General features: G+C 40.3%; 1 protein-coding gene across 1 annotated transcript in view; it reads left to right on the top strand.

The window, feature by feature from the left end:
* LOC129529827 (early lymphoid activation gene protein-like) overlaps positions 1 to 12,888 on the top strand; it is a 39,681-nt gene that overhangs the window by 17,097 nt on the left and 9,696 nt on the right. Inside the window, 2 exon segments of the mRNA XM_055375814.1 lie at positions 8,171 to 8,232; positions 8,234 to 8,321. Coding sequence (XP_055231789.1) covers positions 8,171 to 8,232; positions 8,234 to 8,321 — 150 coding nt within the window.

Raw genomic sequence — 12,888 nt, 5'->3', positions numbered from 1 at the left:
TTAGTAATGGCATCACTCAAATAAAAACAAAGAGTGATGATGTTAATACCTTGTAGCATTCTTCTAAATACATCTCTGTTATCTCATTTGATGCTCATACCTTAACTACAAGGTAAAGCAGGGAGGATGGATGAGATCACTTGGGAGAGGCATTTCCAACTCTCATGTTCTAAAATTCAGGAGGGTTATATTGGCATGGCAAGTTTTATCATTCTCATTTTACAGATGTGGCCATGGAGGTTCAAAGAAATAGAGTCAAAGTTTCTTTTAAGCCACTTTGATTCTGTAGATCAGCTGAACCTACCAATATTTGGAAAGCCTTACAAATTAGGTTTCACCAGTCCAGATACCTCATAATACAAAGAAATCTTTCAGAGATGGAGAATTTAAATTTTGAAAAATCAGCATGAGACATTATATTTCTTAGCTTAATTTAGGTAAAGTTTCCTGGCCTTGAAATAATAACTGCTAGAAAGTTGATTCTTGGGGGATACTATCCCAAGAAGTAAGGGAAATGTTGGTACTGTCCCAAAACTTTGAACAGATCTGGTGTAGAGGCAGATTTACTCAGAAGAGGTACATTTAATCACATCTGAGCATACAAAGCATACTTAAAGGCTTCTACTGAAACATTTGACAAAAATTGTTTTCCAACTGAAGAGTTAAGTGTGGTTCTGGGTGCGAGTTTCCCTCACCAGAGCTTTGAGTGACTACGTGTAGCTTTTCTTTAATTCCTAGGAGTGACGTTTTTGTCAATCAAATATTTTACATATATCACCTGGAAATTTGCCTGTCCTTTCACAGATTGTCATCAGGCTTTCCTATACATAAGATAGCATCATAGTGTTGATGCAGTTGATAGCAGCAAGTCTGAAGAAATAACAGTATCTCATTGAGGTCTAAAGCTTTTCTGAAAGAAAGTAAAGTTGATCTTATAAATATCATTAGACTAGGAATGAAGAGACCTGGTTTCTTATCTTTGTTCAGCCTCTATTTGCTCTACATTGACAACTGGACTTCAGAACATTTTAAAAAGTTGATCCATCTGTTAGGCACAGTCAAGTTACACAGAATAGTGACATGCTCAGCACATCTCAGTCAATCAAAGTTTATTTTAAATAAACTACACAAGCCATCTAAAGAACTTCACCACTGTTCATCATACAACAGTAAGCTGTCCTCTCACAAGGAGCTCTGCTATTAGATTAGCTCAGCTATTCTGTTTCTGCTTTTACTTCTATGACTACTGACCAATGGGCTGATATTTTGAGTCTCAAATTGAAAATCCCTTTGAGTGAGGATCTGATTGGTTAGAATTCTTATGCCACTCCACCCCATAGGCCACTGGTCAGCCTATAAATACTGCCTTTGGGTCTAGTGTCTATCCACAGTCCAGTTATCCATAGCAAAGGAGCTGGGTACTGTAGTAACTTATCATCTGATCTCACTGATTACCTCATTTAAAAAAAAATCCTCATGCATATTTTAATGGATATTGGGAAAAGAGAGTAGGCAAGGAATAATTATATCAAATGGACACTTTCCAAACATTTTGTAAATGAATTTTCAGGAAATGAAGGGATTATTTTACATAACAGATGGTCTTATTGAGAAACTTAAAATTATATATTGAACAAAACCTGGGTATCACCAAGGAAATAAATTTTCCAATATGCTTCCTAATCACAGAGACTAATGGACATATGTACAAGTTAACAGAGGATGGGTTGAGATTATCTGAAAAGTATGGCACTTTGGATATTTTCTTTTTATACTTTCATATTAGCACTACTTTTGTTTGAATTTTATTCCATTTACAAGTTAAAACTAAAAAGGAAAAGTCATAACACATACATACAAGGCATACTCATTTGAAAAAATCATTGTATTAAAAGGACTTTAGGCCGGGTGTGGTGGCTCACACCTGTAATCCCAGCACTTTGGGAGGCCGAGGTGGGCAGATCACAAGGTCAGGAGATCGAGACCATCCTGGCTAACACGGTGAAACCCCGTCTCTACTAAAAATACAAAAAATTAGCTGGGCGTGGCGGCGGGCGCCTGTAGTCCCAGCTGCTGGGGAGGCTGAGGCAGGAGAATGGCGTGAACCCGGGAGGCGGAGCTTGCAGTGAGCCGAGATCGCGCCTCTGCAGTCCAGCCTGGGCGACAGAGCAAGACTCCGTCTCAAAATAAATAAATAAATAAATAAAATAAAATGGCTTTGCAAAACCTGCTGAAAGCTACTCAAATTGCTCAGATCTACAGAGCTTGCCAACAGCATCTCACGCGTTGAAGAATATCACTTATTACATCATTGGAAAGGACAGTTAAAATAGTCACAATTGAAAAAAAATCCAATTAGCAGAATATTTAGACAGTTAGAGTAATTGTGAGGCCAGTTATGCCTATGGTCTTCCTGCGGCATGCCTTTTCTCAGATGGATTATATGGTCAGTATGTGATATTACAATGTTTGGAAAATTATGACCAATTAGAATATCATTTGAATTGTCCAGTTGCTCTGTAGTTAAGGTTTTTTTTTTTTTTTGACAGAAACATTAGTATGTTATGCCTCTATCCATCTGGAGTCATAGGATTTATGTGGAGTTTACTTATGCTGGGAGCAATAGGGACAAGGAGTCAATATACTTCAACTCTTGAACCTCAGATGTGATTTTAGCTGAAGCTTTCCAGGTTGTTGATGTGGCTTTTATGTAAAATGGTGGCACCACTCTTGCGAAATTCTGAATGGCATCTGGGCTAAGAAATGACACATCACACTACACTAGCAACCCATTCATCCCCCCATCACTGTCACCAGCAATATCTTGTTACCATTCCTCCTCGATTTCACTTCAAGAACTATAATTACATGCATATCAGAAGGAGTGGGATGGATAACTTAAAGTAAAATTACTCAGTGTTTAATATAGAAGGCATTTGCTAGTTAAGGTGATAGCTAACAAGATTTGATAATGCTGAACTGCAACTTAATGACTTGAACAAGGATCCCATCTTTACCATGATGCCCGGGTGACTTCTAGAAACAAGCTAACTATTTAGTGCAAAGGCCAATGGGCAGGAGCCATCAGCATCAGGCTTGTCTCATCCCCTGGCGGATGGAGCTGGCCAAAAGCTTAAAGGTTAAGTGGGTAGGTTTTGAGTCCTATTACCTTGACCGGGGTTTTCCCTCTAGGGGAGTTTGAACTCATGTCACACACACACACACTCCTACACAGTCAAGACAGTGTCAGCTTTGGGAAGAAACTAGAGAAGTTTAGATCATTGTGGTCTGCTCTGGGAAGGAACAGAAGGGATTCATCCTGCCCATTTCTTAACATACGTTTATTAAGGGCTTGCTGTATGCTGATCATTATGCTAGATGCAGAAGATATAGTGACAAGCAAAAATAGATATGCTTTGGGTCCTCAGGGAGCTTGCCATCTACAAGAGAAGATGGGCATTGATTGAATAATTACAGTAATAATAATGACTGTGTAATCAAAAACTGATACAAGTATTCTGAGGAAAAGTAACATGATTCTCTGAAAACATACAGCAATGAAAGCTGACTTAGAGTGGGAAGCCAGGGAGGTATCTCTGTGGAAGAGACATTTGAGCTAAGATTCAAAAGATAAGTAGGGGTTAACTAAGTGTGTGTCTGAGTGGGTACATGGGGTTAGGAGGGGATGCTGAGAAGAACATTCCAAATTGATGAAAGAGCTTATGCACAGGTTCTGCAGCAGAAGGAACTGTTCCTAGTCATGGAACTGAAAGAAAGGGGGCATATAAAACAAGATGAGGCTGGAAAGGTAGTTGGGAGTAGATTATGCAGGGCCTTGTAGATCCTAATCAAGCTTTTGGCCCTTATCCTACGATAAACACCGGTGTGATCTTTAAAAAATAAAATTCTAGTGTATCACTCACCTGAATAAAACCTTTCAATTGTTTTCTGTTGAATGTGGAAAACAGACTATTGGGCAGCATCAGAGGAAGTGGGGAACTGGGTAAGAGACTAGGGCAATAATCCAAGTGAGAGAAATAGTAGATGAGACCTTGAGTGGACTAAACAAAGAATTTTGTCAATGAATAAATCAGCAAAGAATTAATTGGCACCTATCTAAATATGCATGGCTAGCTCTACTTATCATCTTGAAGGGAGATTCATCCTCAGCCTCCCACCTCTCTTTTTGGCAGCCTGGCTTCTGTCCAAGTATCAAGACTTCCAATTTAATGAAGCTGAATTAATATGGTGTTACTTTATTAAAAGTATTAGCATTTAAGAAAATTCAGAGAAAGAATTGATTCAAGTGGTGTTAATTCATGTTTTCTTATACAACATTTTTTGTCAATCTATGACCCAAAAAAGTTAATGCCTCAGAGTCCCCTGGCAGTTGGAGGGGTAGACAGAGGGAGGCCTTATTTTAAAAATTAAATTCCTGGGCTTCACCCCAGACCTCATAAATCAGAATTTGAGGTGGAGCTCAGGAAAGGGCATGCTTAACAGGCTCCCCAGGTGATCGCGATGAACATTAAAGTTTGAGAACTACTGTTTATGGAGGCTATTTTGGAGATTGATTTTGAACAAGGAAAATGACTATAACAGAGATGAAAGAAGAGGGTAATCCAGGTTGATGGTGGTCCTGGGAAAATGTCAACAAGTGAGAATTAGCTAGCTAAGTATAAGGGAACAATAGTAAGTAAACTGATTTGCCAGGGTGCAGGAGCCTTGTTGGGAGCAATGAGACATTACTCTGAGTAGGAAAAGGGAGAAGGGACAGCATGCCTTAGAGCAATTTCTGTAATCCCAGAGTCATGGGTTGAGGGGCCTGTAGGACTGTAAACTTGGAATTTCACTCTCTTATGAAATGAAGGGGACATTAACACCATTTATTAGTCATTGCTATGGTCTGAAGGTTTATGTGCCCCCGAAATTCATGTTGAAATCCTAACCCCCAAGGTGATAGTATTAAGGGGCAGAGCCTGTGGGTGGTGATGGGGTCATGAAGTGGAATCCCTTATGATTGGGATTAGTGCCTTCACAAAAGAGACACCCCTTTCACTATGTGAGAACACTATGTGAGAACAGAAAAACACCATCTATGAATTAGAAAGTGGACCCTCATTGGACTCCAAATCTGCCAGCACCTTGATCTTGAACCTCCCAGCCTCCAGAACTATGAGAAGTAAATTTCTGTTGTTTACAAATCACCCAGTTTATGGTATTGTGTTATAGCAGCCTGAATGAATTAAGGCAGTCATGTGGAGATAATAGCCAACCTTACTGAGTTTGTACTATGTGCCAGACAGTTTGCTAAGTATCTTAAATGCGTCACATCATGTATTCCTCACAACATCACTATGGGATAGATACTATAATTATCCCCATTTTATAAATAAAAAAAACTGAAGCACGGAGAGGTTAAATAACTTGCTCAAGGTCTTATAGCTGGTAAGTGGCTAAACCAGAAGTTTAAAACTGAGTCTGTCTCTAGAGATTGCACCTTTAATTACAGTGCTGAATCATTTACATCAATTCTAACTCACACTCACAAGGTGGATAGACCTTTAAACAAGGGCACCGGCATTCACTTGGACACAATAACCACTAGGTATAATGGAGGCTAGGCTCTGGGGATTCAAGGACAATTCAGGCCTTAATAAGGTTTGGCTAAGGCCTAGATAAGCACACAGTCTCATGCAGCACTCGTCACTTCTTGCTTTACAGATTGATGTAATCCCAGAATCATGGGTTGAGGGGGGTGTGATGAGGTAAGCGTAGCTGTTGAGAGTAAGCATTCAGGAACCTTACAGCAATTTAACAGAGTACTCTGGTGTCTGTTGACTCTAAAAAAGATGGGAGCTTTTATTTTGCATGACTTTTTTCCATTATATTTATCTAGTAATTTATTTTTATTATATTTTACAGAAACTTAGATTAAAAATTGAAATGAAGTAAAACAAAACAAAATACTTGATTCTTCACTCCAGATGCATGGATCTATTGATTATAAAAAGAAATGTAAACAACTAACAATACAAAGGTATTTTCAAGTTCAGGTGCAGCTGGTAGGCTGACCAGTGGAGCTGAGCTGAACCTTTATTTTGACATGGCAACCTCTTCCAAGTTACTGAATCAATCCTCTTGAGGATGATTATGACAGCCAGATTAGAATGTGAAACCAGTCCCTTTTTAGTAGTATTAGATTCTTAGAGGTCATGCATTCAGTTCTGGGCAATTACTGTCAGTTTAAACATTCAAGATGAAAGAAAGAAGTGTATAATTAATCAAGCAGAAGCATATAGAACCTGAGCAGTAAAGATTCTGTGGGAAAATAGACAGAATGGGGGAACAGAGAAGGGAACTATTGTCATTTTCATTGACACTATTCACAGTTGGGTGTTAAAATATCTTAGACACTTCCAGTTTGTACTTTGGCTAAAAACAGAGCAAGACGTGGGGGAAATGATGGAGTAGCATTGTCTTCTTCTGGCACTATTTATTTATTCATTCATTCATTCGTTCGTTCGTTCAACAATTTATGTACCTGGCACTCTGCTTGGCACTTGCAGATACAAAGATTAACCAGATTATATCCCCATCCTCAAGGAGGTCACGGTTTAGGGGGACAGATGTGGAAACAGTTTTAAATATAATAAAACTTGATAAGTAATAATAGAGCCATGTTTCTCAAGGGGCTATATGTTTCAGAACCAGGGCCAGAGAGAAATAGTTTGAAAGATCCTATCAATATTATGCTACCTTATATCACAGAGAAAAAATAGGCATATTGCTTTCTTAAAACAGGAAATAAAGATTCGTAAAAATGTGGCTGCTGGTAGGGATAAGATGAAGGCTATGGAAACCAGGAGCCTGAACTCTCCACTGGGGATGAATGTCCATTCCAGTGTCTTTGCAAGGGTCAGGGGAGGGGGAGAAATGGTAGGACATGCAAGATGTTGATCATAAAAGGGCATAGGTTTAAGGAAGTCAAGAAACACTTTTGAATTTAGGTATAAAGAAATACCTATGGGAACTATCCAGGCTAAAATACTACCTGGGGTTGGAGGGAAAGAGACAGCTAAAGAAACTGCATTTAGGGCCACAAACCTTCAATAAGGAGTCAGAGTGTAAGAAATAAAGAGCGAATGAAGCAGGGGAAGAAAAAAGCCCTGGTGCCCCCTCTTTGGAATCGCACGGCTACCCTGACATCCTTGGAAGTTAAAGAACAGTGAATGCTGTCTACAGCAACAGTGGTGCTGAGAGCCACAGCTCTCGGGGTATTTGGGATGTAGTGCTAGAAGCCCTGGCTTTCAAACATGGTTCTTTCACAAATAAGGTATGGTCATCTCTGTAGACCTCATAGACTTACGAGGCTCAAACAAGTTGCTAGATGTAAAAGCATCTGTGAGCTCTTAAAGGATATGTGCTTGTGTGTCGACCCTCCCTGTCCCACAACCCCACCCAAGATAATCAAAAGCCCTCAAAGATAAGTGAGATAATTGAGTTAGAATGCACCAAGCCCCTCAGAAGGAAGTTAGAGTATGGAAATATTAATAAGAATGACCCATATTTGCTTCTTGCTGATAATGCTTTTCTTTAAAGGAATGACACCAAGAGAGTCCAACTGTTGTAATGCCCTCAACTGTTGTAAGTGGGCTGCAGTGCCACATTTTTAGCAGCCAAGTACTTTGTTTCCAATTCAAAAGCAACAGTTCATTTTTTTGCAATTTCTTGCCAGAATCTGGAGACAGACACCTATATAAATGTCGCATGAATACAATGATCATCTTCTTCGTATTGTTTGAGGCCGTATACCAGATATCAGCTCATGATGAGCTATTGGTCACATCTGGCCAAAGCCCTTCAGGAAACTTTGAGATTGAAATCACTGGTGGAGCAGAGTTCACGAAGGGCCAAAGATGAAGAATGTAGTTTCTCTAAAAGTGAAATAATGGGACAGTAACTGTCAGCCAAATGTCTCGGAGAGCTCACAGCCCCTTTTGATGAAATTCCATGTTTCTTACTTGAAAGGGCTGCACCCATGATTAGGACTTCCTCCTCTTGATCAGTGACTCAGACCTGAGTCAGTCAGAAAGCAAAACCAGGCCTGACCCAGCCAGTCCCATCAAGGAGAGAAGTAGACAGCTTCAGGGGAGGCAGGGGTGAGCAGAGCTGCCAAGAGCAAAAAGAAACCATTCATATCACCTTAGATACCACGGCTCTTCCTACTCCACGGTGCTTCCTGGAGAGGTATAGATGCAAAACTATAGGAGTCTTTAGAAGAAGCAACCAGCCGGGCTGTCTTGAAACGCGATCAGAAAGTAAGTAAAGTTGACATCCGGATATCTCAACTACCCTCTCTCCATCCTGGGCCCCTTCCTGGCCTTCCTGGCTGCTCGGGTTTCATCTCATTCCTGGCTCTCCTTTATGTCCTCTTGTCCTGTGTCCTGTTCCTAAATGTCTTCCCTAATTAAGTCCTGGTCTGGACAATTTATTAGAGCTAAGCAATTAATAGCTGCTAATGGCTTTGCTTCTGAACATGGGCTTTCTATCTTAAAGCACAGGAGTGAGTACAGTGGCAATTAGACATTGCGGGTGATCTCTCCCCTTCTATCACATGGACACCGTGGGTGACAGGCTGGCACTGTAGGGCAAAATTTCCATTGTGCTTCAGAGGTACAATATCGAACACAGTGTTATATTTTTCCTTTACCTCAGACCGAGAGAACTCAGAGTTAGATACTACAATTCAATATGTCAAGATTAAAGCAATTATTGTAAATTAGCTTAATCATTCCTCTATATGCCTTCAGCAGCAGAGTTTTTTTTCCCTATTGTCACTGCCAAATAAATGGAGGCTTGTAAATACAGATAAACTTAACTTTTAAAGGATTGTCTATTCTCAAAGGTTCCAATGCTTTAATTAAAAATGTTCCCATGATATAAAAGAAAGCATCTGTGTTGTGGCAGTGTGAGATACAGGGAGAGCATGAATGAAATATGGAAAGGAAATCATGGCTAACGTGGCTGTCTTTTCATTTCATCCACATGTTTGTTATTCTAATGACAGCAAGATCTACTCTTAGCATGGTCTCTGACTGATTTTGGAGCTCCTAAAGGCCAGAGAACAGGGAACAGCTTAAATGATTCCCTCCCTTTCAAGCCATACATTTTAGACTTCTGTGTACGGAACACTCCAGCAAGGAATTACTAAGGGAGTAAGTACTGCAAAAGATGGAGAGCGCTGCTCTCGAGCTTTAATGTGCACACGAATCACCTGAGAGTCTGTTAAAATGCAGATTCTGATTCAGTAGTCTGGGGTGATACCTGAGATGCTTCATTTCTAACAAGTTCCCTGGTGATGCTGATGCTGCTGGACCGTGGAGTATATTTCGAGCAGCAAGGAACACTCTAGATACAGAGTGCAGATAGAGAGGTTTCCCCAGATAGTAGCAGTCAAATGGTGAAGAGGCTTAGTGGAAAAGCAGCACAGTTCTTTTTGAACCAAGTGAAGGGAAGAGGAAACAATAGGGATGCAGAGACGAGGCTGATGACACCTGTGCTCCTGAGGGGTTCAAATATAATAGATTTCAAGCAATATACACCGGAAAGGCATTGGCTCTCACAAGCTAAGGGAGAAAATATGCCTAGGGGTTGGAGTATGTGTTCTGGAGCCATATTGCCTGGGTTCAAGTTCCATCTCTATCACTTTCTGACAGACACTTTGATCATGCTACCTTACCTCCCTGAGCCTTAGTTGAGTCATCTGTAAAATATGAATAATAGAGTTTATCTCAGGATGATTGTGGGGATTAAATAAAATGAAGGGTGTAAAGCTTTCGAATAGTATCATCCACATAGTGCTCATTAAGTGGTAGCTATTGTAACGCTTCCCATTTTTGAGCTGATACTGTTATAAGTACTACTGGGCTTTATTCAAGCGCTAGAGAGCCATTATAGTGCCATGTTGGCTTTTGATGTGAATCTCAAAGCAGCTTCCATTATTTGAGACATAGGAAAAGGCAGTGGTTTTGGATTTAAGTAATTGGAATTCAAGACAAAAATGTTAAAATGGGAAGAAAAACTCCCTCTCAGAAAGTACACTTATTATGTGCTTTGACCTTTGTCACTGCCTCTGCCTATAACTTCTCTGGCTGGAGAATCATTTGAATGAGGAAAGAATGATTTAAAAATAAAAATGAACTAGAGAAACAAACTGTATTCTGTCTCTGCCAAAAGGAAATGTACAATCGGGGTAATTATCATCCAGCCTGGGGCAGGCCAGGCCCAAGGGAAAGGAAAGGAGGGAAGAAATCCTAGAGAAAGATATTTACGAGCCCGTCAAGCATGCAGTGAGAATCACGGAGTTGTAGGTACTGTCCTGGGATGAATAAAGGCATTAGACATTGCCTCTCTTTCAGGGGATTATAGTCTAGTTGGGAAGACATTAGAATAAAATATACACACAGAGAGAGAAGTAGATAGGTCCATACATACCAACTGTGGGAAGGTTCCAGTGAGGAGACTTGTTTAAAACAAAGAGTGTGTTTCTGGGGAGTAAAGATTAGTCTAGAAAGGAAAATTGGGCCTGACTGTGAAGGTATCAGGAGTTTGAGACCAGCCTGGCCAACATAGCAAAACCCTGTCTCTACTAAAAATACAAAAAAATTAGCCGGGCGTGGTGGCGCATACCTGTAATTCTAGCTACTCGGGAGGCTGAGGCAGGAGAATTGCTTGAACCGAGGAGGTGGAGGTTGCAGTGAGCTGGGCTGGCGCCACTGCACTCCAGCCTGGGTGACAGAGTGAGACTCTGTCTCAAAAAAAAAAAAAAAAAAAAAGAAAGAAAGAAAGAAAGAAAGTATGCTGTGGGCAATTAGAAGTTAATGTTATTTTCCTGGGGGTGAGAGTGTCAAATGCAAAAGAGCATTTTAAGAAGATCATTCTGATTGAGCAATTTAATAAATATTTATTGAGTATTGTGTATAGCACCAGAGTCCAAGATGCAGAGCTTTGCAAGGATATGGAAAAGAAGACAAAATGTATACCCTTCAAAAATTAAAAGGCTTGTCAGGGAGACAGACACAAATACAATGATCTTTAATGCGCAGTGGAAAGTTCAATGAAACATTTCATGTACTGTACGTTCCATGTGGAATGGTCACTACGGTAAACTAGTAAATGCAAAAAATGTAAGGTACAGAACAGCACGTTTACTTTGCCGCCATTTGTTGAAAAAGAGATGGAAGAAATGTGTGTTTACATACGTGTGTATATGTATGTAAGATTTATCTGCAAAATCATACAAAAATCAAATGACATTGGTGGCCTCTAAGGAAAGGAATTAGTTTGGCTAGGAAGCAGGACGGGCTGGGAATGTTGTATGCATATCCTTTGGTACCCTCTCTGAGTTTGAGACAAATGAATGTGTTATCTACTCAAAACATTTGAAAATGTATTAATATACTAAAATAATGTGTATGGTATAGCATGGAAATGGGAAAGATGACTTTCAGTTGAGAGAATCTGGGAAGACTTCCTGAAGGCTATGAAGCTGGGTCTTTGAAAGGCAGCATTTCCACAGGTGCTAATTTGAGTGGGAGCTTGCCTTGAGCCACAAGGTGGGGAATAGATCTCTGCCGTCCAGTACTGTAGCCCCAGCCACGTGCAGCTATGGAGCACTGGACATGTGGCTAGTGTGTGCAAATTGAGACGCGCTGGAAGTGTAAAATGCTTACGGATTTTTGAAGACATAGTATGAACAAATGTAAAATTTTTCATTATTAATTTTTAGATTGATTACATGTTAAAATGATATTTGGAAAATAAAAACATTAAAATGAATTTCACTTGTTTCTCATTTTAAAAAATGCAGCTGCTACATAATTTAAAATCATATCATGGCTTGCATTAGATTTCTCCCGGACGGTGCTATTCTAGATCCTGGAGATTTTCAGAGAATGGTGAGTTAGGTCAGTACTGCTGCAGCAGAAGGTGTATATGGGTAAGAGTGAGAAGAAAGGTTGGAAAAAGTGGGCCAGGCCAAATTCTGAAGGATGTCGGCCACTCAGCTGAAGAGTTTGGACTTTATTTTTTTATTTACTGGTGAGCCACTGCAGGATTTTGAGCATGGGAATCAGATAATCAAAAGGCTGCTTTGGCCTGGGGTGAAGTAAAGGGAGTAAGAGTAGTTAGTGTAGTAATCAAGGAGTGAGGTGCTAGGTTCTGGGCTTAGGTGGTAGCTTTGAAATCAGAAAGAGAGAAATGTAAACTATACCGTGGAAGGAGAAGTGATAGAACTGAGTAGGGGTGTGGCTGTCAAGAGATAACTTGAAGTTTTCTGACCTTGGCGATTAGAAGCACATCAGTGCCAGTGATCAACATCAGGAAGTCTGGAGAGAGAACTGAATGGGGACTGCCTGAGAGGGAAAAGAAGTTTGATTTTTGACATGGTGAGCTTGAGGTGGCTGGGTGAAACGTGGGACTGAGAGTATGAGAGACAGATTTATTTATTTATTAATATTTTATTTTATTTTATTTTATTTTATTTTATTTTATTTTATTTATTTTATATTTTTGAGACTGAGTCTTGCTCTGTTGCCCAGGCTGGAGTGCAGTGGCAAGATCTTGCCTCACTGCAACCTCCGCCTCCTGGGTTCAAGTGATTCTCCTGCCTCAGCCTTCCAAGTAGCTGGGATTACAGGCACCCACCACCACGCCGGGCTAACGTTTGTATTTTTAGTAGAGACAGAGATTTGCCATGTTGGCAGGCTGGTCTCAAACTCCTGACCTCAGGTGATCCGCCCACCTCAGCCTCCCAAAGTGCTGGGATTACAGGTGTGAGCCACCGTGGCTGGCCAAGAGACAGATTTTTGGATCTTAGTAGAGGTG

Source organism: Gorilla gorilla, chromosome X (genome assembly GCF_029281585.2).
Source record: "Gorilla gorilla gorilla isolate KB3781 chromosome X, NHGRI_mGorGor1-v2.1_pri, whole genome shotgun sequence".
In the NCBI taxonomy this organism is placed as follows: domain Eukaryota; kingdom Metazoa; phylum Chordata; class Mammalia; order Primates; family Hominidae; genus Gorilla; species Gorilla gorilla.
Note: the sequence above shows the minus strand (reverse complement) of the source record. Positions and strands in the feature narration are given on the sequence as shown.